The 25,796-nt window shown below is 38.0% G+C and overlaps 1 protein-coding gene across 3 annotated transcripts; it reads left to right on the top strand.

The window, feature by feature from the left end:
- LOC149011829 (phospholipid:diacylglycerol acyltransferase 1-like) lies at window positions 1-20,295 on the top strand. Of its 3 annotated transcripts, none has more exons than XM_089161268.1 (7): window positions 1-730; window positions 3,617-3,839; window positions 3,968-4,251; window positions 4,863-5,190; window positions 8,853-9,106; window positions 9,826-10,318; window positions 19,844-20,295. In XM_089161268.1, the coding sequence occupies exons 1-6, from the start codon at window positions 276-278 to the stop codon at window positions 10,307-10,309; spliced, it is 2,028 nt and encodes a 675-aa protein (XP_089017394.1). In that variant the 5' UTR covers window positions 1-275; the 3' UTR covers window positions 10,310-10,318; window positions 19,844-20,295. The 3 variants fall into 3 exon arrangements, with proteins under 3 accessions (XP_089017394.1, XP_089017392.1, XP_089017393.1); XM_089161266.1 differs by having other exon boundaries at window positions 19,742-20,295; XM_089161267.1 differs by lacking the exon at window positions 19,844-20,295 and having other exon boundaries at window positions 9,826-11,234.
- Window positions 20,296-25,796: the final 5,501 nt, after the last annotated feature.

Below are 25,796 nucleotides of genomic sequence, written 5' to 3'. Positions count from 1 at the left end.
CGTCATATACGAAGCTGTTGCGTGATACGTCACACCGGCTTCTAGGTTTTCCGAGAACCAAGAAGTGGAAAAAATTTATGTTTTTTATTCTTTTTATAGAAATTTCCCTTTTTGTGTTCTTGAGAAGATTCAAGAACCAGTCGACACGACGATTCCTTTACAAATGCAGTTCAGTGGATCAGATGCTACTAATTAAGTAATTGTTAATGCGGGAACTAACGTAGCATTAAAGGTTTTCAGCTTTTTCGATTTTAAAAGTTTAGTGGAGGAAGAATATGTCGATGTTAAGGCGGAGGAAACCTTCTGAAAATGAGAAAGCCGCCTCGAATTTAGATGCTGAGAGGAAAGATGAAGATGATGAGGAGAAAAAGGAGAAAGAGAGTAGTAAGGTGACGAAGAAGAAGGTGAATGTCAGGAAGAGGTGTTCTTGTGTTGATAGCTGTTGTTGGTTCATTGGTTGTATCTGCTCGATTTGGTGGTTTTTACTGTTTCTTTACAATGCTACACCGGCTTCCTTCAATCAGTACGTGACAGAGGCGATTTCAGGAGGGCCATTGCCTGATCCACCTGGTGTAAAACTGCTGAAAGAAGGCTTGGTAGCGAAGCACCCAGTGGTGTTTATTCCGGGAATTGTCACTGGCGGACTCGAGCTTTGGGAGGGGCACCAATGTACGGATGGACTGTTCAGAAAGCGGCTTTGGGGCGGTGCTTTTGGAGATATCTATAAAAGGTATATATTCTTCTGTTAGTTGAATGCTGTCTATTTGAGAGTTGTTTAAATGCATTTCGACGCTTTACTACTGGGATACGGAAAGCGAATTAGAATTTTGATATTGTTGACTTCTCGACAATGAATTTCTATAGATTTTGAGTTCACAGTTTTCTACTGTTTCAGTTCATTATATAGCTTATTTTGTTGGGCATTCTGAAGTGGAAATCGCATCTCCTTGGATAAACAAAATCTAGAAATTGGTGCTATTTTTAGGTCAGGAACACAAGAGTAGAGTGGTTTATCATCTTTCTGTATCTTGGACTTCACAATCTTAGCTTGGAAAGGATATATGGTGAAATTCTCAATTCCAGTAAAGAGTTGTGGCATTTCAATGGTAGCTGTACTGGGAGAATTATGGCATGACAACCACATGATGATTCTTTGAGAGTGAATGGGGTGGTATTAGAAAGTCGACCCCATTTAGTTGGAACTAGGCTTATTGTTGTTGTTGTATTGTGGTCCAACAATGATAGAATATTTGAAGTAATGGCAGAGTTATCAGTACACAACAACGAAAACAGCATAAGCTCAGCCTTACCCCAACTTAATGGTATCGGTTACACAGATCCAAACAAAACAAAGTAGAGGAAACTGAGATCTAAATGAAAGAGTTGATGGACAAATTAGGTGAGAAATCAAGTGGACATTGACAAATGGATGTAAGAGTAAAGAGGCATTGCCTAGCAAGTCTGGACTCTGTAGAACCTCAGCTAAATGGGGTTTGAACTCTGCTCTCTGGATCCTTGCCCTCCAAAGGGTCTATCCTAGGTCATAGTTGGTACAAACCCAAACTTTGGATGTCTTCCCTAAAATGCTTCAGATACTCAAAAGGTGTTTTAGTGTATTAGGTTGCCTAACCCAAACATAAACCTGTGTATCCAAATTGTTAGAGTTGCCACACCATCATGCCACATAGCTCAGGTAATGGACCATTGAGATAAAGCCTTTCCAACAGGTCAGTGTGATATGAACTCGATTTTAGGGTTAGGGTTTCTTTGATGAATTCCCTAAAAATTTAGGTTTTGCCAAGGATAGTCTTTTATGAACCAGCAAATAATACTATTAATGGGAAAGAAGGGGGATTTAGGGAGGGTTCTTGAGATTGATTAATGATAAATGTTACTGTAATCGAAGGCTTCAATGGGTGTAATTCAGGTATCCAAATATCTATGGGTAAACTTAAGGGTTATTGGGTAGCTTGCAATTGGGTCTTGGATGGGAAAGGGAACGATTGGGATATTTGTGGATCTTCAAAGAATTTATGGGAGGGAATTACTTGGGAAGTGGTGGGGTGATCTGTCTTCACCTAAGATTCTATTAGTTGTTTAGTTTAAGTTAAAGTATTTTGATTGTGTGGCTGAGATTAAATGTAAGGATCCTAAGTTATAAAGGATTCCCAAGTAGATCTCAAATCTTTTAATGTAGGCTATAACCTAAAAGTAGCCTGATCTTTTCATTGTAATCTTTAAGTCTGGATTAATAAACTTATTAAAGAATTGCAGCCAAGAAGTGTGGTGGGCTCCTGTTGAGGGGGGACCTTGTAGTTTCAAGCTCTCTTATTTTCAGCCAAGTTCTGTCCTGCGATTCCAGCAACCAATCTCTCTAGATTCTGCAAACAAGTAAGTTGAACACGTCCCCGACCCCAGCCCTATTCTCTCTTGTTTCTTCTTTTCTCCGTATACCCTGCGGCTCCTATTACTTGCTGTTTCAGACCAAGAAACACCAAGAAACCCTTCCCCATGCTTGCACAAATCCTAGAACCCCTACCTCTTGTGAAACCAACCTCCTTTCCCTTTTCTTTTTTTGAAATAACCCCCCAACCTCCCCTTTCTGTTTTTATTTTCTGGTTCTTGTGGCAATAGTGACAGGGCAGGAAAAAAAGGAAAGAAAATGAAAAAGACTGAAACAGAAATAAGAGAAAATAAAAGAAGAAAGGAAGAAAAGAAGCAAGACGAAAGAAAGAAAGGAAAAGAAAAAAAGAAACAAACAAAGAACGTCGCAAGACGCCTACCCATTTTCTTTCCTAACCGCAGGCCTTCCCTACCTTTTCCATTCCCATTCTATTATTCCCTACCCATTCCTCAAGTTCTTCATTTCAATTTAGGTTTTGCAAAATCCTGATCTTTTCCCATCCTGCCCCAATTAGATTTTGTTAAAACCCTAACTTTTCTCTACCAACCCATAGGATCCCAATTTTGTTTACTTATCCTTCTCTCCAATTTCCATCTAAATCAGAACATCCCATATCACTTCTAAGAGCGTTCCACAACTTTCCTAGTAACCCATTTACATCCCGTAATATTTTAGACTTGGTTGTTTGAAGATTCTTGGCAAACCCCTAATTTTAAGGAAATCAACCTAGGAACCCTAATCCTAAAATCAGGTTTCCATCACTCTATTTGGACTCAACCCAGGGCTTAGAAACCAACTTAACTAGGGTTTCTTTCATAACTAAGCATGCCCTTTTCAACTAAATATCAACCACATAAATTAAAGGAACTCTTCTTGAAATAAAAGACCTAAACCATTTGTAAGAGTCCTACTTAAAAGAAATTAAGACTCAAGAATTCAACTACCAACTCAAACTTAGACGTCAAAACATGACTGGACTCTAAAAATTAAAACTAAAATTCTGAAATTAAAATTGGCCTTGGGGCCCACAACAAGGTTTTGGCCAGGGGTGAGCCTTGTTCATATCACAGAGTGAATGGTTTTAGTCCTAAAAGCGATCATATTCATGATGAATCATGTTTACTTCATCATTCTGCATTTTACTCTTTATGGTACAAATGTGAAATTGACAACTCAGATTATTTTTTTGGACTTCTGTTTGGTGTTATGTAGACCTTTATGTTGGCTAGAGCATATGTCATTGGATAATGAAACTGGATTGGATCCTGCTGGTATAAGAGTTAGGCCCGTCACTGGACTTGTTGCAGCAGATTACTTTGCAGCAGGCTATTTTGTGTGGGCAGTTCTGATTGCCAATTTGGCTCGGCTTGGTTATGAGGAGAAAACTATGTACATGGCTGCATATGATTGGAGACTTGCATTCCAGAACACTGAAGTACTTTTTTTTCTTCTTCACTTTGACAGTTCTTTTTCTGAATTTTTATTTGAATAAGCTTTTCCTCTTGTTTTAGTTGATGAATATCTATTCTATCTGCTTATAAGTCCATCAAATTGACTGAATAGGTACGGGACCAAACCCTGAGCAGGATAAAAAGCAATATAGAACTCATGGTAAGTACAAATGGTGGGAAAAAGGTGGTTGTTGTTCCACATTCAATGGGAGTCCTGTACTTTTTGCATTTCATGAAGTGGGTTGAGTCACCTGCTCCAATGGGGGGTGGTGGTGGGTCAGATTGGTGCGCTAAGCATATAAAGGCAGTGATGAACATTGGTGGGCCATTTTTAGGTGTTCCAAAAGCAGTCTCGGGACTCTTCTCTTCTGAAGCCAAGGATATTGCTGTTTTCAGGTTTGCTCTATTTAACTACTCTGCATTGTTAGGTATTTTATTGTGTGGCCATACAAATATGTAGGTTTAAATATCTGAAATATAGGGGAACCCTACTTTCTTCAATGTATAGCCTCCTTTCAATATTTACTGTAAAATCTGAATTTGTAATTAAGATCTAGAACTCATCTGATTCATGTAGCAAAAAGGTATTCACTATCCATTACTTGGCTACATTGAAGTACACTTCTAGAGCTTGGCTACCGTCGGACCATAGAGTCATGCACAGCTCTTCTTAGCTCAAGTGCTCAACTACTTATATTTATCTTTTCACAAGTTGAAAACTCAAAGTAAAAAAGATTAAATTGCCTATTACTACCAAGAACCAACTTACCGGTCACTATTTTGGCTATAACATGCCTACTGAAATACTAGGACTGAGAATCATAGGTCCTATATTTCTTAACAACTGGAACTTAATAAACATATTAAGATTTGAACTACTATAAGTGGCTTCTTCTTTTGTCCATGTTAGCATTAACAGCTCCAACATCCATGCTATTGCCTTTCTCTATCACAGGGATCTGATTTTGGTATATTGTTTTGATTTCTTCCCTATCTCCCTAATGCAGGACAATTGCCCCTGCTGTTTTGGATAAGGATGTTTTTGGTCTGAAAACTTTGAAACATGTAATGAAGATGGTCCGCTCTTGGGATTCAACAATGTCAATGGTACCAAGGGGTGGAGATACCATTTGGGGCGGTCTTGATTGGTCACCTGAAGAAGATTATGTATGCAATTCAAAAAAGCAACGAAACAATGACACAACAAGTGCTGCCAACGGTATAACAGATAGTGTCCTCTCTCAAACGAAAAGTGGAAATTATGGAAAAATAATATCATTCGGGAAAGATGTGGCACAAATGAGATCATCCAAGATTGAGAGGACAGATTTTAGGGTAATGTTCCTAGTTTGCAATCTACTTTTCCATTTGATTAGAAACAATAGTATAAAATTATTTATTGGTTTATTGTCTCTACCACTGGAGTTCTGTTCGTGTTGATGCAAACTTGCAAACTTTTTTCTTTCTTTTTGACCTGTATTTTGTCAGTGGTTGATTATTTAACTGATATAAGTAATCATGTTGTGAAGTATAATATGATGATTGATAAAGCTCATATTGATGCAGTAAACATAGGGCACTGCCGCACTAGGACTAGGGATTTGTTTTATTTAGTTTTGTAGTTTCTTTCTTTTTTATCCTTTGATAGAATTTTAGGTAGAGTCCCTGGTAGGACCCTCTGAGAACTGAACTTGCCTTTCCCTCAAATCAGTAAATAAAGCAGTAATTACCCAGATTCACAAATGAAGAACATTAACATATTAGAGAATTGACTGTCATTCCATTAGCATCATTATGACATTCATTCAAAGGATTGATACAACCCAGATTCTCTACATCTGATAACCAGTTCTTGGAATAATAAAATAAACGAAACTAAGCTGCAAATAATCTCCACACAAGACCATTCCCTTTACCTGAGAGGCTCCCTCTCCCCGCAAGCTCAGCTTGCTGTTCCTTTCCTTCCCCTCTTTCAATCTCTCTCTCATCCCGGATGTATCCCCCCTCCAGCCTACGTAACAAACTCTAACAACTCTTATGCTTATCCAATGTCCTTCTGCCACCTAAACTGTCATTTCTGTCCCTCTGCTCATAACAGAATGGTGGAGGCTTCCACTAAGGGATTGCCACTTGTCCTCTCCCTACACCAGCTGCTGGTGTTGCTATCTTCTCCCCTGTATCAGTTGCTGTTACTGCCTCTGCTGGTGTTGCTATATTCTCCCCTGTATCAGCTGCTGCTGCTGCTGTCTTCCCCTGCTTCTTTCTACGTTTGTACACCTGAGTAATCAGGGGCGTATCAACACTCCCTCCCTTCAGTTTCACCTTGTCCTCAAGGTGAAATTCAGGAAATTGACTGTGTAGCTCACGAAAATCTTCCCAGGAATTCTCACAGCTTGGCAGCTGCTGCCATTGAATCAGCACCTCCAGTGAACCCCGAGTTGGAATAAGTTGGAGTTCCCCATCTTCGGCTAAACATGATGGCAGGGGCTGAGTTGTGATGTTGAGACCCACTACCTTCTTTGATTGTGACACATGAAAGACCGGGTGTACCTTGGAGTCAGGTGGGAGAGTAAGCTTGTAGGCAACCGGACCAATTTATGCTTCAATAGGATATGGACCGTAGTACTGGTAGCTGAGCTTCTCATTGGGACGTTTGGCTAACTTCTTAAATCGGTATGGTTGGAGTTTGAGAAAAACTTCCTCCCCTACTTGGTAAGTAACCTCTCTTCGGTGTTGATTTGAAGAAGATCACATACGGTCTTGAGCCACCCTTAGATTGTTCTTCAGCTCATCTAGGATTTGATACTGTTCCTGTAAGTAGATATCAACTTCAGCCACCTTAGAGTAATTCCCTTCCCACTTGAGCAAGGGTGGGGGCTTACGGCCATAGACCGTTTGGAACGGTGTCATCTTTGTGGACGAATGGTAAGTAGTATTGTACCAATATTCAGCCCAAGAGAGCCAAGTGGTCCAATTTTTTGGTTGTCTCGCACAAAAACAGCGGAGGTATATCTCAAGGCCTCGATTCACCACTTCCGTCTGGCCATCTGTTTGGGGATGATAAGCACTACTGAACTTCAGATTGGTTCCAGCTAATTTGAACAACTCTTTCCAGAAATTACTCATGAATAACCTGTCCCGATCCGACACAATCGACCTTGGAAATCCATGGAGTCGTATTATCTCCCTGCTGAAGGTTACAGCCACATCTCTTGCTGAATACGGGTGTGTGAGTGCAATGAAGTGTCTGTATTTTGAAAGTCTGTCCACCACCACCAATATGGTGTCTCCCCTGCGACTTTTAGGCAATCCACCGATGAAATCTAAACTGATATCCTCCCATACTTGGTCCGGTATGGGCAGAGGCTGTAGCAGCCCTGCTGGCTTCATGGCTTGATGTTTGCTCCGTTGACATGTGTCACAACTCGCCACAAAGTTCTTTACAGCCCTCTTCATACCCACCCAATATACAATTGCTGAGAGTCTTTTGTAGGTGCGAAAATATCCCGAGTGGCCCCCAAATGGAGTGGAGTGAAATTCAGCTAGCAATTTAGGAACTAACTTGGAACTTTCGGGAATGACCAATTGCCCTTTAAAGAAAAGAGTCCCATTCTTCAACTTGTAATCTGAAAATTTAGTAGAACCACTAAGTAGTGATTGCGTTACCTTTCTATAGCGTTCAGATGTTTGAAGTTCAGCTTCTAATTCCTCTCCACCTTCCCATATTGCTGTTGAGAAACTAGAAAGTTGGATTGGGCCCTCCATTTGTCGGGATAATGCATCTGCGGCCTTGTTTTCACATCCCGGTTTGTAAAGGATTTTGAAGTTAAACCCCAACAACTTCATAATCCATTTTTGCTGATCTTCGGCCACTAACCTTTGGTCCACTAAATACCTTAAGCTCCTTTGGTCTGTGTGAACCTTGAAGTGTCTTCCCAAGAGGTAATGGCGCCATTTTTGAATTGCTAACACCATTGCCATTAACTCCTTCTCATAGACTGATTTGGCTCAGGCTCGTGGAGATAAGGCTTTACTCCAATAGGCTATGGGATGCCCTTCTTGCATGAGGACAGCCCCTAACCCTACTCCCAATGCGTCTGTTTCTACCACAAACTCTTTCGAGAAGTCAGGCATAGCAAGTACAGGTACGGATGTCATCGCCTCCTTCAATGCTCCAAAAGCTGTAGTAGCTGAATCATCCCATTGGAAAGCATCTTTCTTAAGCAGCTTTGTGAGAGGTGTGGCTATCTTCCCATAATCCCGAACGAATCGCCGATAGTACCCCGTGAGGCCAAGGAATCCTCCAAGTGTTCGGACATTCCTCGGAAGTGGCCACTCAACCATGCAACGGATTTTTTGTGGATCTGCTGAAACTCCTTCAGAAATTTTGATTCTGTTTCCTAAAGAGTTCTTGTCAACTTTCCATTCTGATTCCTTTCTTTTTTCTCAGAAAACCTATTACTTCTGAGAAAAAAGAAAGGAATCAGAATGGAAAGTTGACAAGAACTCTTTAGGAAACAGAATCAAAATTGAAGGTTCCACCAAACTGTGCAGGACTATTCCTCGCCCAGATTAGTCCATTCAACCAGGTGTCTAGATAGACTATGCCGAATATTGTTCTTAGTTTTTAAATATGCTCTTTCTCCTTATACATTTAGTTTCTACTTTATTTTGTGCTCATATTAAATCCTAGTTTCTTGCTGGATTTTCTGGTTAAATGTTAGCCTGCATTATGACTAGCCATGCAGGAATAGACAATTGCTCTCTTGCTCTGCCTTCCTTTTTCTGTTTTGTGCATTCTGTTGTGAAAACCATCATAGGTCTCATCTAACCTCAAAGGCATCTTGGTTGTTACAAATTGAATTTGCATTTGTGATGTTGTATTCTAATGTGCCCTAGCTTCTGTTCCATAATATTTGATCGACAAATTGTTGTTCACTGAAACAATATCTTTGCAATTTCTGCATTTGCATGCTGAGCTGTTTTTTAATGTCTAGGGTGCTGTTAAGGGTTACGCAAATATGAGTTGTCAGGATGTATGGACGGAGTATCATGAAATGGGCCTTGAAGGTGTCAAAGCTGTGGTGGACTACAAAGTGTACACAGCTGGATCAATTTTGGATCTGTTTCATTTTGTTGCACCAAAGATGATGAAGCGGGGTGGTGCTCATTTTTCATACGGAATTGCTGAGGATTTGGATGACCCTAAATATAATCACTACAAATATTGGTCAAACCCCTTGGAAACAAAGTGAGCATCTATATTTAAGCTTTATATTGTTAATTGAGTTCCTTATTTGACTGGGAATAGTTCTTGCTCTTGTATGAAAGACTGTTTACAGTGGCTCAGTTCATGTTGGTGTCATAAGAGACATGCTGTACATTAGGTTTTGCACGTCATGCATGTTGATAACACTTTTCTGCATATACACTGCTCTGAGTCTTCAAAATATTATGTTTTTCTTATTTGACTGGAGAGGAATGCTTTTGGTTTTGCTTATACTTGTTGGTATATCATGTTCTACTATCACACTTATGGACTTCTTAATTTTTCTCCTTTGTCTTGTTTTTAAGTTAAAAACTTGAGGGGCCTGAAGGCTAACTGTAGAACTTGAAGCCACTGCACATGCCAGGTGGTCTTGATGCTTAGCTTTGTTACATTCACATATATGCCTCTTTACTCGTTAAACTCTGGATAAGGTTAATGTTTTTCTTAATGCAGATTTGGAAACTTTCTAATCACAAGTAGAATTTTTGATAGCACAGAATTGAGGAAAATATTGGCGATTTAGGAGACAAATTATGGTGTCATGTCGTGTACATTTGGGAGACATGTTTCTTGCAGATTGTGTTATCAGTTCAATACATGTCTATGCTGTTATAACTGCAGATGTTACTTTCTCAAATGTTAGCTAATATCCATTAGGGAGTAAACTAGTGCCACTTCATCTTCTTGAATGATTTTTGCAGATTACCAAATGCTCCTGAAATGGAGGTATATTCTATGTATGGAGTTGGCATACCCACTGAAAGAGCATATGTTTACAAGTCAACTCCTGCTGCTGAATGCTACATTCCATTTCAGATTGATACGTCAGCTGATGGTGACAATGAGGGTAGCTGTCTCAAAGGTGGGGTTTTTTCAGCGGATGGGGATGAAACCGTGCCTGTCCTTAGTGCTGGCTACATGAGTGCAAAAGGTTGGCGTGGTAAAACCCGTTTCAATCCATCAGGAATCAAAACTTACATCAGGGAATATAATCATGCTCCTCCAGCTAACCTTCTGGAAGGCAGGGGCACCCAGAGTGGTGCTCATGTTGATATAATGGGAAATTTTGCATTAATTGAAGATATTATGAGAGTAGCTGCAGGGGCTACTGGAGAAGACTTGGGAGGTGATCAAGTTTACTCTGATATCTTTAAGTTGTCTGAAAAAATCAATTTACTGCTATAGTGTTTACAGGTAATTCCTCGATCTGACTAATCTATTATTATTATTGGCAGTGGGTTTCTTAAACTGAATGCATCTTGTATTCCTGTCTCCACAGACAAACAGTTCTTGAATGGTTTGATTTCAGAACCAAATTTTCTGTTTATGTCTTGCACCCCGTATTTTAAAATCCTTACCGTGAGTGATGCTATTAGGAAAGTCTTTCTATGCAGTTCTCTATAGCTGCTACGGTTTTGTTCTAACCTGACTGTTCTTTTTATACTTGTGAGCTCTTGGTAATCTAAATCAGGTGATGCCAGTTTCTATGAAAAATTTGCTTTTTGTTTCCATACTCATCCATTTTTGGATACTTTGCAAAAACATTCAAATTCTGTTATTGATATACAATTGATATAATGAATTTATTAATATTCTTTCAGTTCCACCACCCATGTTCCTTTACACTAAATACCTGATGGATTTTCAGATGCCTATAGAATTAGGTTCAGGTACTTGGATTAACCAGGATAATGGTGATGCAACAACAACCTGAATGAAGGAAATATAACAGTAGATCAATGAAATAACGAAAGCAAAAAAAGCCATATGAAAAAAAGTACTAGAACAAGAACAGATTGAATTAGCATCCATCTCCCTGCAAATGATAAACAATAAGCTTTCTAAGAAGAAAAATGAGAAGACCCTCTGTCAACAATCAATTGTAAATCCTCACAGTTTGAATGGGTTGGAAATAATGAAGTACCCAATTACCTATTAAAGATGTTTTAAGTCAGAAATATCTATAATACTAGGCAGCTTCTTTCGATCAATAGAACCCAGATTTGTGCTAAGAAAAAGCTTTCCTTTCTCAAAGATTATTTGCTGTCCTGAGAGGTCCGAGAAAAGATAAAGTGCAGAATTGATAGTTAGAAGGTCCTGTTCCTTAACACAACAAAAAAATGAAAGATGCATCGGCAAAAGATGAGGGAGTGATCTCAGGACCTTGCTGGGCCACATGGATCCCTTTAAAAGAGTTCAACTCTCTATGAGCAGTGAGCGCTTGAGACAAGACCTGCATAACACAAAGAAACTGGTACAGCTATGGGGAAAACCTTGCTGTAACCTCTCTGAGGAAAAAAAAAAGAAATCAAAAGCAGAGCCCTCAACTTCTAAGGAGAAAGAGAAGGAAGAAATAAGAGTAGAAATAAACTTTAGCCAATGTTTTCCCAATCCAATAACAGAAAATAAACCCTAGGGCATTCCCCACTCAGCCCGGTTGTAGGCTTTAGAATTATCAAGTTCAATAATAACATACCCCAATTTCTCCTTCTTTTTGCTCCTGGAAATGAAAAATCTCATGAGCAATAAAAATATTATCACCAATGTGTCGACTAGGAAGAAAAGCACCTTGCGGAGGGGAAATAAAGGAAGCTAACAAAGGATGCAAACTGTTGGACAAAAACTTGGCAACAGTCCTGTAAGAAACATGACATAAACTGATGGGCCAGAATTGAGACACAATTGAAGCCCCCTGCAACTTTAGGGACTAAAACGTTACCCAGTTATTAATACCAAGAGGCAAAACTGCATTGTTGAAAATATTGGAAGCCATCAAACGTACATCAATAGAAACCATCTCCCAAAATTTTTTTGGAAAAAATAAAATAAAAGCTTGAAAACCATCTTAGCCAAGACCTTAAAAGCACCAAGGAAAACACAACCTTCTTAACCTTAGCTAAGAAGAGGTGATGGTCAAGGACACCAAGTCAGAAGAAGAACAAGGCTCAAATAAGCAACCAATAAAAAAATCCAAATTGTTAGAAGTTTGGAAATTTTGCTTATAAAAAGCTGAGGAGGAAAAAGCAATTTCCCTAGCCCTTGAAATATGATTCCCAGGTTGTGTGAACAAGAAACCCCAGAAAGTTCTGGTTGGATCTAAACTTGGCAGCTGCGTGGTAGAAACATGTATTGCAATCTCCATCTCTAATTAAAGACTGATAAGATTTTGAAACCAAAATGCTTCTTTAGCTGTGAAGACCAACTGCAATTTTGCACTCTCTCAAGAAATCCCTTAACCCATTTAGTGAGTCTTCCTAGTAAGATGCCTAAAGCATGGTTGTCAAAGCGTCCGCCTAGGCAGCAAAGCGGTTTTTCAACCGCTTTGTTTTGAACCGCTTAATTGACGCCCAATCTGCAAAGGAACTCCAAGGCCCAAAGTGACATAGAACCTAGAGTGGGACCCCCGTGTCCGTCGGCAAAAAAATGTGAAGCATAAGCCATGCTCAACATCAAGAATCAATGAATTAGTAAATGCCTAGGCAGATGCTTTGATAACCATGGTTTGATGAGATGAACTTATGTTTGTGTTCTTTTTTTGAATAATTTTTCATAATTATGATTCTTTAATGCTTTTTCTTTTTGGATGAATGTGACTATTGAGTATTTGTTTAGCTTATTATAGAAAGTAGTTGTATTAATTTTTAAATTTAAAATTGAAATTAATTAGTTTTTTTAATATTAAAAATTTTAATTATTTAAATATATATTAAATACAGTAAAATTACATAATTAGCAGAAAAAAAAATTAATTCAACACCATCACAGCAATATGGTGTCTCAACTCTCACATACATTCATTTGAAGCTTAAATGTACTATACATATACATTTTTAGCAATATACATAATTTAGTAAATAATTTTTAATAACAGAAAATTTAAAAAATAGTAGGAGGAATCAAAAAATAATTTTGACACTACAAATTCATAGATCAACACTCTAAAGTAAACATACATAAATTTGGAAACAATCTAACATGATTTAAGGCACAAATGAAACAAAAATAAAAAATGAGGAAGTTGGTTACTCACCTTGCAAGATTTGAGAAAATGCACAAATGGAAGAGCAAATCAAGTGTTTGAAGGAAATGGAGTTGTAGAAATTAGGTGTAAAAGGGGATGAAAGCAAGAGAAATCACAAAAAATTTAAAAAAGAGGTCGAAATGCAAAGGGCGATATCGCTCGAAATGTCGAAATAGCGTCGGTAGGTAAAAAATGACTCGATTTTGGGTATTTTATAACCTGCGTAAGTAACATTTCGGCCTGATATGTATTGGGCCGAAATTTCGACTCGTATTGACTGATACGAAACGATATATTACATTTCTTGTACCTGTACATGCATTTCGTTTTGATTTCATTTTTTGCAGACATTTCGGTCGAAATATCGAGCATATCGGTCGAAATATCGAGCATATCGGTCGAATTTTTTTCCATGATTAGTGCACAAAAGATTAGCAGAAAATTTAGGAACATTCAAAACAAAAGATAAAGTAAGGGAAGATATTAGATAATATATCCCTTTTCAAAGATAGGAGAAAGAGACCTATCAGCAGTTCGAACAACCTAAGTCAAGGGAATAAAAAAATTTAATATAAAACAAAGATGAAGAACCATTCATATGGTCGGTTGCCCCAGAGTCAATTATTCAGAGGGATAAGTCAAATTGACTCTGTGGCAATTGAAGATACCTATAGTAGATTGTGTATTTGAAGGGAGAACTATGACAAAAGTTACAGTTGCACTGGGAGTTGGTGCAAAAGAGGACACATCAAGCTTGGTCATCAACAGGCGAAGATGCTAGAGATTTTCAGAGTAGAGAGGTCTAGAGTACTTTGGGTGTCAGAGTTAGCTTAATGGGCGAATACTTGGTTTCCTCCCCAGTTGGTATTCCTTCCTCCTCCACAAGAATTTGTTGGACGACCATGCAACTTCCAACACTTTTCCTTGGTATGCCACTCTCTATCACAATATTCACATTTAATTGGTGTGCAAGAATCACTTGTATTAGTCTTATTATTACCTGTACCAACCACCAAAACAGATCTATCAGATGTCTAAGCATGCACCGTTGTTGTCTTGCGATTATCGTCAGTGTCAACCATTGCATAAGCTTGCTTCAGAGATGGAAAAAGGATCTGGTGAAAGAATTTGAGTACTGATATAATCAAACTCAATGTTGAGACCACAAAAAATCATACACTCGAAGCTTGTTCTCCCACTTTTGATAAGCAGCAACATCAGTAGCACAAGATGGAGTAAAGCGCCTGTAGAAGTAAAGGGTCTGATAGTAACCTCGAAGAGTATTGTAACATTGAGATAGGGTGAGCTCTTTTGTTGAAATTGATGACTTTTCTTCGAATCTCAAAGCACTGTGCATCGGTTCCAACCTTTGAATAAGTCTCATTGGCAACTTTCTAGATTGTAGTAGCCTTAGGAAGAAGAAGATAACTTTTTGCAATACTTGGTTCAATGGAATTGAGAAGAAATCCCATAACCAAACACTCATCAGTATCCCGCTTGTCTTGCACCATACCAAGAGAAGAAAGCTTAACAGAAGTCCTGTTAAGATGGTTAATAAGACCACAAGCACCAAACGCAAAAGAAATAGATCGAGACCAGTGAAGATAATTTGTCCCATTAAGTTTAATAGTGGTCATCTGAAAGGGAGAGAAATTACAATCCCGAGAAACAGAAGAAACAGGAGTCTCCTCCATACCAGATGTTCTAGAAGAGGCGGAGGTAATTGAATCGGCCATCGCATGGGAAAAAATTGGTCTAAAAAAATTAAATAGGAAAAAATAGGATCCATTGGCAAGAGAAAAGTGCTCACCACCAAGAAGAAGGCATAAAAGGGATTATTAGGGAATTTTTTTTTTTTTAGAACATTAGGGACAAAGGGGCAATGGCCCTAGAAGCTCTCGCAAGAGGGATGTAAGAGGCCTAGAGCCAATCGCTGGGGGACCCAGGTGGCAGTAGCAAGGATCAATGACCCTAGGAGTGTCGCAGGGTGAAGGGATGCTCCTACAGCTATTATTAGGGTTTTCGGGGCTAGATGTGTGGTGTGAAACCCCTAAGAGGATCACTATTAGTGAGTGATGCTCCTGGGAAGAGTCTCTGGGTCTGGCGGTGTTTTTGAGGGCTAGTGACAGCCAGGTGCTTGGGTACCTCCAAGGGCTATTGCAGGTTTGAGAACTGGCCGGCGATGGTTAGTGATGAGAAAGAGGAAGAGAGAGAAGGTGGTGGTGGTGTATCTGTTAGGGTTCTCAGATTTGAGGTGGCTCTAATACCATGTTGTAGAATTTGAGAAAATCTTGACTTGTGTCTAACTGACCCAGCAGGTCCTTTACTTACATTAGAACTTAATAAAATAGGAACAGATCTCCCCCATGTGGGATTGTTACCATGAGAATGATAAAATATCCTAACAAGGCAATTCTACTCTCAGTAATAAAATAACCACTGCTATGCCTTACAACAGAATCTTTATTGGAATCAATCAAACCAATAACTTTCTGATTCCACTTGTGGAGGATAGAAGAGATAAGAGGATATATTAGTAGATAGCAAACGGGGGATGAATCCAACGGACTAAATAAGAAGGAAGGAAAAGCTGGGTGATAAGTTCAGGCATCCTGAAAATGAAATAATTTTCGGTAAGAGCGACAAGAGGGATCAACTTGGAAAGCAACAGGTTATGATCAGACCCAGACGAAGCAAGTTTAGAGACATAAGAATGAGGGAACAGAGTGAACCAGCAAGAAAAAACAAGGACCCAATCAATTTTTCTCGGATTGTATAGGGGGCTTTAGCTACCAACAAAACCAAGGTCAACATGTGAGAACGACTCCAACAGGCTAACAGACAGTGGGGTAGAAGATAAAGGAGTTAAGCCAAGGTGCATACCACTTTCCAGATTTCCACCTTGAGGACAGTTGAAATTGTTGGGAGAGGAAGTGTTGATAGGCCTCTAGTATTGCAGGTGTATACTCGTAAAAATAAAAGGAGAAGCAAGGGATCACATGAGCAGCTATAAAAAGGGAACCAGATGATGTGAACCAGGAATCTAGGGTTTAATTGATTGGTGCAAACCCCTAGGTCTAGTTTCATCCTCAGGATCCTTTTCAAGTGATTCAGCAGTGACCTAGGGTTGTAATACCCTACAGTTGATGGAATTGGGCTGGATAGGGGGGGTTCTAGGTTTGGGAATGGGGTAGGGTTAGGTTTGGCTAGGGTTATGAAATCCAAGTCTTAATCCATTGCTGTTATTTTTAATTCAGAATTGAATTCCAATTCTAGGGTTTGGAAAATTAGGGTTTCTTAAATTCTGGGGTTCCTGGGGTTGAACTAGGGTTAGTGTTAGGGTCGAGCGCTAGGTGGAGAGAAGATGATCCTAAAAGGGCTTAGGGCTTGTATGATTGGTTGAAGAGAATTAAGAATTTGAAATTTTAGGGTTTCCAATGAAGAAGATGATGATTAAGTTGTACTAGGGTTTTGGGGAAAGGGGGAATTGGGGAATCAAAGGTAGGGTAGGCAGAGGGGAGTCTAATTCCTTAAAGGGATGGTTATTGTTTAAGGGATTAGGGGAATCTAGAGGTTGTAGGGTTAGGTAAAATTCTGTAATTTAGGTTTCCTCGCCTTCCTATGCTGCTAAAAGCTAGAAGGAAGAAGAAGGAGAAAAAGGAAAGGAAGGGACTGGGAATGATAACCTAGGACTGGGGAAGGGAGGGGGTTAAGGACTAGGGCTGAGGGAAGGGGTAGGGACCTGCTGCAGGATAGGGGAAAAAGGGGGGGGGGGGGTTAGAAAACAAGTTAAACTAGGACTCCTATCTTTGACTAAGGGCGCAAACTTACTATAATATGATCCAAATTGAAAAATAAAGTAGATATAGAATCCTTGTAGGAAGTAGACTGTAACTGGGGGACTCCCTTCCTACTTAGGAGAACCAACCTAATTTGGACTCTTCAATAACTTGACAAACAATGACTCAAATTAAATAATAAAGTAGCTCCAGCATTCTACTAACATACTAGATGCAACTAAGGAATCCTTCTCTGATTTGGACTCCTAACTAGACCAAGACTCTTTGATATAACCACAATTCTAGGGTTAGGGTTTTGTGATTGTTTCCCTAGAATTAGGGTTAACCCAAAATCCTTTCTGTTTTGTGAATCAGCAAAAAGTAATTATCAAACCTTGGAAGGGAAGATTTTAATAAACCTAAATGGGATGGCTAAGTTGTGATGCCCTGCATCTCATTATAATATTATTTTAATTTTGTATTAGTAATGTTCCCCTGATCCATAACCTGGTCGATACACATTTTTGTTCATAGGTGTCTTATATGGCGAAGAAATACTGAACTGAGGCCAAGAAAAAAATCAGCGCAATTTTATGAACCCGGAGGTATTAATATTTGCATCCCTGAGTGGGCCCTGTGTTAGAATCAGAATGGGCCTACAAGCCCATAAAGTAGGTCCATTAATTATATATGTATATCTATTATAATAAATAATATGATTTTATATTATAAAACTTTGTATTAGAGTGATCGTGTCGCTAACCAATCAAAAATAAAATCCTATACTAATCTAGCAAGCAGAAAGTACGGGGTCGAACTATGGGGAACTAAAAGGCTAAGTTACTAAGATTGAATTTAAAAAAACTAAATTTAAACTAAATCTATTAACTAATGTAAAACGTTAACTGTGAATATGTGAAGATCTTTGGGATTTCGAATCCCCAATGCTTTTCCCTAACTGATATAACTCTACACTTCAAAGTAAATTAGGGATGGTCTTCCTAGATATGCCCTATCTTTGCAAGACTATCGTCCTTCGTGGAAGCTTGGCACGCTTAGTTCGCTGAGTTATAGAACATCTTTGGCCAAACTCAAACACAATCAACTAGAAGATATAGAACAATCAACTTAATGAAATAAGCATGGTTCATTTACATTCCAAAGCAAAGGAATTAGCTACTCATTATTACAAAGTTCATAAGAAAAATAAAGATGAAACATAGGGAGAGAGAGAGAGAGGTGTGGTCTTCTTCTTCAGCAATGAGAGAGATGAGAGCCGCATTCGCCGTCCTCTTTTCTGTGGTTGGCTTCTCTTTTGTGTCTCCAGCACACAATGAATCCCTTCTCTTTACCCGTAGATTCGACCTTTATTCTTTCGGAATTTGGAAAAACTCAAAGCTGGAAAGTTTCAATGAATCCCTTCTCTTTACCCGTAGATTCGACCTTTATTCTTTCGGAATTTGGAAAAACTCAAAGCTGGAAAGTTGTAGATATTTTCAATATCGTTCCATAGCATCTTGAATCATCGAAATCCAAGCTCATACGAGAGAGACATGCCCAAAATACTGAAGGTAGGTCTGTTTACCCGATTTTCAGATTTATTACCAATTTTGTTCCTTAGACCTCCACCTATTTCCAATTTGGCTAAGATCTCACTTTTCATGATTTCTTGAGCAGCAAGATTGAATGCCATGATTTAAAATCCACCAATATCTAATATATTTGTCAACTTTACTCCATATTATCTCTAATATCCAAAATCTTCTTATTCCTGAAAAATACACAAAAATACTCAATTAGCTCTCTTTAATTAAATAAGTATGGGGAATTAAATCAAATAAATAATGGTAAATGCATGCTTATCATAGAGTGATGACACTTAAGAGAGAGGAGGAGGTGGCACCTTCCCTCTCTCCCTCCACATTAGGAATTAAGAAAAGCAACTGAGGTGTTAAAAGATAAATAAGAGAGAATAAGACGAGGATGGTTTTTTTGCGTGGAAAGAGAAAGAAAAGAGGAGAGATAATACAGAGAAAACAGAGAGAGAAGAGAAAGAGAAGAGAGGTGAGAGAACAGAGAAGATTTAAGGAGGATTGGAGGAGAGAGAAGAGAGGTGAGAGAACAGAATAGAATTTAAGGAGGTGAGAGAACAGAGAAGAATTTAAGGAGAGAGAACATAAAAGAATTTAAGGAGGAGAATGTAGAGAGGAGAGAGAAGATAAAAGAGGAGAGGGAAAGAGAGAAGAAAAAGAAGAGTAGGAGAAAACGAGAGACAGAGAAGAGGAGAGAGAAAGTAAAGAGAGAAATAGAGGGGAAACCTTGTGTGGTTCCTGCATGTTCTGAAATAGTCGAGGATCATCCAAAATACAGGAGAGAGGGCGGACTTTAGCTGAGTTAGGATAAAAAATGTGCCCAAAACAAGAACCGGTAAGTGGTATTGACTAACCTTAGTAAACAGATAACATTCACATGTTAATATAAAATCTATCTTATTCTTCCACTTATGCAATCTATGGAAGTGCATGAAATATTTTTTGTGAATAAAACAGAAGTGCATGGGATCGAATGAACAAAATACGGGATTCTTCAATTTGATACTTGAGTACCTATCCTGTTGCATCAGATAGTGTATCAAATGTTTTATTTAATCCTGGATTCTCTGATACGTGTTTACTTCCTAAGATTGAGCCCTTGTTATTTTTATTGTTGCTTCTGTTCTCAACTTTTCTATCATCTCCTCCTTATACTCTTTTTTGGGATCACATGTCCAATTATCGTTTCTACTACCTCTCAAATTAACGACTTCTGCATGCTTAGGTTCTATGGGTATTTCAGACCTGGGGCATGGCCGTGGGGGAGATGCACTACGATTCATTTTATGCTCTTGCTTTGAAGCTTACAATTTGAGCAGCTTTACAGAAATCTAAAAAGATCGAAGGACAACAGGCTCATGACCAAGGTTGGCTTGTAATTAATTGTATAATGGCATCACGAGCAGAGAAACAGATCTGTGGAGTCAGGACTCCAGTCACTCCCCCAAAGAGAGCTAGAGCTAGAGCTAGAGCTAGATCATTACTGTGATTTCCTCCAATTATGAGAGTAGCATGTTATTATGCCTCTCGTCATTAGCTTAAAATTTTCAAATGTAATTGAAGGGTACTACTGTCATTTTTCCCCTTTCAATGAAAGCAAAGAAGAAATTACAACGGAAACAGGAAGCATCCAAACCCACCAACACTGTTTTGCTTTTGCTCATCTCTGTTAGCTCAAGAAACATGGCTTACAGAGAACCCAGATGTGTCCAAGATTTGGCAAACTGTTCATATGTACATATATATCTAAGGGTATGGTTCCTAATGATTTTGTAGCTTACAGCCCTTGGAAAATCCCCTTGCTTTGTGTCTGTGGTGCACGCCTTGAAGTTGGGGTTTGGGTGGGGGGGGGGGGGGAACCTAATCTACCAAGTTGTTCTCAAAGTTTTTTTTTTTTTTTTTTTTTTTTGTGGTTTCTGAGGTTCATCCAGGCCAGCTTGCGTGCACCTTGATTACATCCTCAAGGGGATGCTTGTCGTCCACAAGGGTCGAACCCATGACATCTCCACTGAGAAGTATGGATTTTACCATTCTACCAACCCCGCATTGACGTTTTTGTTCTCAAAGTTTCCATCGCAGATTATAATAGGGTTATCAGATCTGGTTAACAATAATTTTGGAGCACCATTTGGAGCCATGAAAGTTTCATTCTCTGTTTGTATTGTAAATTTGCTTTCTCATAACCACGACATCTCCAGAAGGATTACCCAAAAGAATTGTCCTTGGCTGTAGCTTGGCAAGATTATTTGGCAGCAAACCAAGGGGATTTTTGTTTTTTTTTTTGGGGTGAAAACCAAGGGGACTTGCATGGAGTAACAAAGAGCCGCTGGTTAATCCTCTAAACTTGATGGCTCAAGGCAAATGTCAGTTCAGATAAGTTAAGAGCTTCTTTGGTTTGTAGTTTCCCTCTCGGTTCCCTTCACACTGGAATCCTGGAAACCTATCCCTGTATTTTTGTTTTTGTTATTATTTTTATTGATTTTTTGGGTTCTAAACAGGGGAATCTATCTCTGTAACTAACTATTCAAACCACTTAGTCACTCTAGTAGGAAGGGTAAGGACTAAGGAGGAAGCTACCCACTGTACTAGTGAGAGCCTGGAACAACTCACAGTTGGGCCTTAAGGGTTAAGGCATGGCCCAAACCTTTCCTTATTGTAGTAGTACTCTCATGTCTGTCGCTCTCTTCAAAAGAAAGGGTAGAAGTGCCCTTTCACATGGAAAGGAGAGAGAGAGAGAGAGAGAGAGAGAGAGAGAGAGAGAGAGAGAGAGAGAGATAAACTCATAGGAACCCAAATGAAAGTGTACCTGGTTGTATTTGGGCTCGACTTATAAATGGGCAGCACTGTGCTGTGAAAGGTTGAGATTGGGATCTCGACTGTTCACTGCAGGTACTACGCATTAATTACGCAACACCCAAGCAATTTCCGTCATTTTTAGACACAAGGTTACACAAAATGACTTCCCCCTTCCCCTCTTCCCTCATCTGCAATAATATAACACCTTTTATCCCCACAAAATTAAAATCGATGAGGAGAAGAAACTTCCCACAAGTTGAGATTCTCTATTTGCAGGAATAGAAGATTGTGCTCTCCTTACGCTCCTATACCACATATTCAAGAATGAGACCTCCTTTGGTTCACCTTGTCAGTGTTCAAAAGTAGATTCCCTCTTAAGTGAGTGCTGGAGAAGAGTAAGCGGAGGACATTCCAAAGGCCCTCTCCACACCCAACAACCACCACCATCACCCCCAAAAAAAAAAAAAAAAAAAAAAAAAAACCCCACCATCCTTTCCCCTCCCATAAGAAAAATAATTGAAATAAACATGAGGAAACCAGTATAGGGTGGGCCAAAATTTCATAGATTCAACTAGGCACGTTGGATAAGCCAATGAATACAACCTTTAATTGAATTTATACGGATGTACACAGTGTGTAACTATTAAAAGGGCCTACACCCATCTCAATCAAGAACAAGAAATGGTTGAATTGCGTTTAAAAGATCTATAAAATATAAACATATTCTATTAAAAAAAAATTTAAAAACTTGGCTGAGAATTGGTCTAAGGTCCTCTATCACAAGAACTATTTATTGTTCTTGTGGCAAATCGACAGTGGATTTCAAATTTTCAATTTTATCACCTGGAGACATTACGACCCAATAAATGCAATACGTATAACATCATAAATTGTATATTTTTTAAAATTATTTTTCTTGTAAACCTCCTTATTCTCTTTTCCTCTATGGAAGGACTTACATTTTTTTGGTGAATTTTAAAAAGACTCAATATAATACAATGGAAGCTTTCATTAAACTAGTTGCAAAAATGAAATTGTAGTTCATAATGACTATAATTTAAATATATTGAAACACTGCAAGTTGCATTATTTATAAATAATATATTGTTAATATTATTTTTTACTATGTATTTTTTGTGTGGGACCTGTATATTTATTTACTGCTTATAAGATTTTTGCATGCGCGCTTTTCTTTAATGTGCCGACACATGTTAAATTAAACTAACGATGAAGTTATCAAAATTTATTTATTTATACATTTATTTTAAGAATACTTAATAATATTAGTTACAACCGTCCTCAGATCATCATTAAACTTGCTTGATATAGAATTTGAAGCCTTGTCATATATTTAAATTATATATAGGAGCTACTCTAAGGATGTAGTTGAGGTAAGCATAAGTTGTCACGGATGAACCTCAAATCGAAAAGAATTAAAGTAAATGATATAAAATAATGAAAGTGGCAAATAAACTTTAATTCTATTTAAAGAAAAAACATAGTGTCTACAAAATATTACTTGAAGTGCATTTTAAGATTAAAACAACTATGGAAATACCACAAGATTTTAATAGTTCTTGTTGAATTTTAGAGTATTTTAATTAATTTAAAATTATCATCTATTAGTTTGGCTAGGTTGGTTTTATATTGTACATGGTATTCTTCACCCTCTAGTTTATTATCCAACCCGATCTAAATCTTTTTATTCTAGAATTCATTTCTTGTCCCTTACAATTGAATATGGCTAAGCTTACTTCTTCCATGCTTTTATATTCTTACGTTTCTTATTTACTTCTTCCATTATTAAACTAATGTGAAAGAGAGGCAGGATCAAAAGAATCTCTTAATTTGGGTATGAAATTAAACCAAAGTTTAAATTCAAATTTAAAATTGAAATCATCTGACAGTGTGGGATTATCTAATCTACGCATCCGTGGTACAGACAATTTGAATCCCTCCTCGTCCTCTGATGCAAAATCTATTGTATGTCATTCATGACTCATCATGATATAAGGCCTAAAGGCACAAAAATTTAATTAAACAAATAATAATCCAAGCAAGAAGGAGAAGCATGCATGAACTGGCCATTAGATATTTTTCTAGTTCTTACTTGTACTTAACATAAATTTCAAAGGAAACTTATTCTTTAGAAATTAAAATAACTAGTGCATAAAATTTCCCTTGCTAAGCATGAACCAAGCCAATGCAAGCCTCTCCTGAATACTTCACTAATTTCCTTAACATATCCTGATTTTTCTTTTGTTTCATTTTAATATTGACCTTGCTGGGCTGGTGGTGGTCTTATGGGCTATTTCTAAACTTCCCCTCTGCAAATCATTAAAAAATATGAATTAGTGGGAGGAAAAAAATTAAGGGGACCAGTTTTTTTTTTTATGTTTCACACTTCATTGGTATATGACACATTTTTTTCTTCTTTATTTAGAGAAAATTACATTTAACCCTTGGAAGTTATCATATTACAGGCATTCCCTTAGTGCTTTAACTCAGTGGTTCCAAAAATAAAATGGGCATTTTTACTTTTATTGATTTTTTTTTTATAAACATTGGAAATAATACTAAAAAATTAGTCATGGTTGCTCTTCACATACCATCCGTTCTTTTCTTCTTCTTTCTCTCGAAAGTTGAAGCAGATTAGAGGGTAAAAGAGTGCACTTTGAGAATAATGTAATTAAAATAGATGTTGAGTCATCACTTAACCCCATTATGCTCCACTTCTTTAGCGAGAAGATCCTTCATCCACGATAAACAAAGTAGAGGATTTGACAAACTCTTTCCTGTTGCATGGAAAGAAGTCCCAAGAGGCTTCACAGACCTTTGCTTTGGCTTCATCAGTAAATGATGCTAGAGCAACACAGAAGAAAGTGCAAAGATATTGAGTAATAAGTGCGCGAAAAAAGCTACAGGGGTGGTCGGAGATTAGAGATTGCTTAATAAGTGGTAGTTTCGGTTGGTTATTAGGGCACAAGAGGTGCAATATGGCCAACCAATTCTAATAATAGATCGAGATGAGATGCAAAGGTAATAGAATAGATTTCAAATGAGGTAAAGAGAGTCATGTCTAAACTCAAAGATATATATGCAATTTGCTCTTTCTTTAGGGTTTGGGGGGAGGAGAGTGTGTGTGTTAAGACTTAAGAGTGCTTTTTTAATCCTAAGTGAGTGGGTAAGGTTGGAAAATCATAAATGAAAAGGTCCCCACCTATAAGCATGTCTAGAGGCATCTCTACTCTATCATTTACACTAAATTAATGTTATTTAAAGTGTTAATTAGCTGGTATTATTGAAGGAAGAACTGTAACCATTATTGTGGTTTTGGTTCGATTAGTGGGTGGGGGACCGGTCTATTCATGGTCCCATATTGGACCACCTCTCCTCTTCTTCTTCTTGTTCTTCAATAACTCGTATATCAGAAAGTCAGACACTAATATATCAGGTCAAGTGGCCGTCCCCATCATATAATGAGAAATATCCTCTCCTGTGCACGAGTCTGTGTTGTGCATAGCAGTGCACATATATACCAAATCATTGGCTAAGAAAGTAAAGCAAATACAAGACTATTGAAAATTTTAAAATTTTAAAATTAAGCTTTTAATCTCACCCTTCTATTTAGTACAAAAATGCATTGCTGTGTACAGCAAAGAATTTCTCCCCATCATGTAATACAATTCTAATTAGAGTACTCACACCTTCATTAATTAGGGATTATATGTTAATGATATACTTATAATCCGTATCTGGACTCGTATTGACGAAAATACTGGTACAAATACGTACGGTTCAACGGTTGGCTTTTCTTAGATAAATTTTAAATTTTAAGAAACATTTTTTACCAGAAATATTTTTCCTTTGCACAATTGATTAGAAAAACCATTTGAAGGGAGTGTAAAAAATGCTTTTTTATCTTTTTTCAATGAATATAGTGCATTAGAGAGGGTTCTGTATGCAATTGGTATGCAAGAGTAGACTAATGAGTTATGCACAAAGATTTTCATTTATGGAAGGGCAACAACTAAAGGGAGAAAAGGAGATGGCAAATATACAAGTTGGGATCGTATGCTCTCCTCACATCGCTTCCCTGCAAGTTAAGGGGCGGGCTTATCTCTGGCCAATCTTATCAGTGCTTAAAGGTGAACTTGGTGGAGGAGTATAAGGGGAACACGGTTCTCTACCCCTACGAGTAGAGGATCCAGACTTCTAATACCTACCTTTGTGATTCTCAGAACCCTTTTCATATTATATTTAACTTTCATCATCTTTCTAAAGGAAATTCTGATTCTCGTTTTTCTATTATTATGATAAAAAATTAATTAGTATGGAGAATAATTTTTTTATTTTTTAGTAAACATTTTTTTAGCATTGAGTATATATGACTTTGAATGAAACAAAAACTACATAAAATGAAATTTCAAATATTTTTTAGTCAAAATTACCATTTTACCCTTGTAGCACTACAATTATGTAGA

This window comes from Hakea prostrata, chromosome 7 (genome assembly GCF_041222555.1).
Source record: "Hakea prostrata isolate BN-2017 chromosome 7, UWA_Hpros_2, whole genome shotgun sequence".
Lineage (NCBI taxonomy): Eukaryota > Viridiplantae > Streptophyta > Magnoliopsida > Proteales > Proteaceae > Hakea > Hakea prostrata.
Note: the sequence above shows the minus strand (reverse complement) of the source record. Positions and strands in the feature narration are given on the sequence as shown.

Excerpts from the sequence above, each read along its gene's own strand:
- LOC149011829 (XM_089161268.1), top strand. The coding sequence starts at position 276 with ATGTCGATGTTAAGGCGGAGGAAACCTTCTGAAAATGAGAAAGCCGCC. Across the intron at positions 3,840-3,967 it reads TTGCATTCCAGAACACTGAA|GTACGGGACCAAACCCTGAG; the intron begins GTACTTTTTTTT and ends TTGACTGAATAG. Across the intron at positions 9,107-9,825 it reads TCAAACCCCTTGGAAACAAA|ATTACCAAATGCTCCTGAAA; the intron begins GTGAGCATCTAT and ends TGATTTTTGCAG.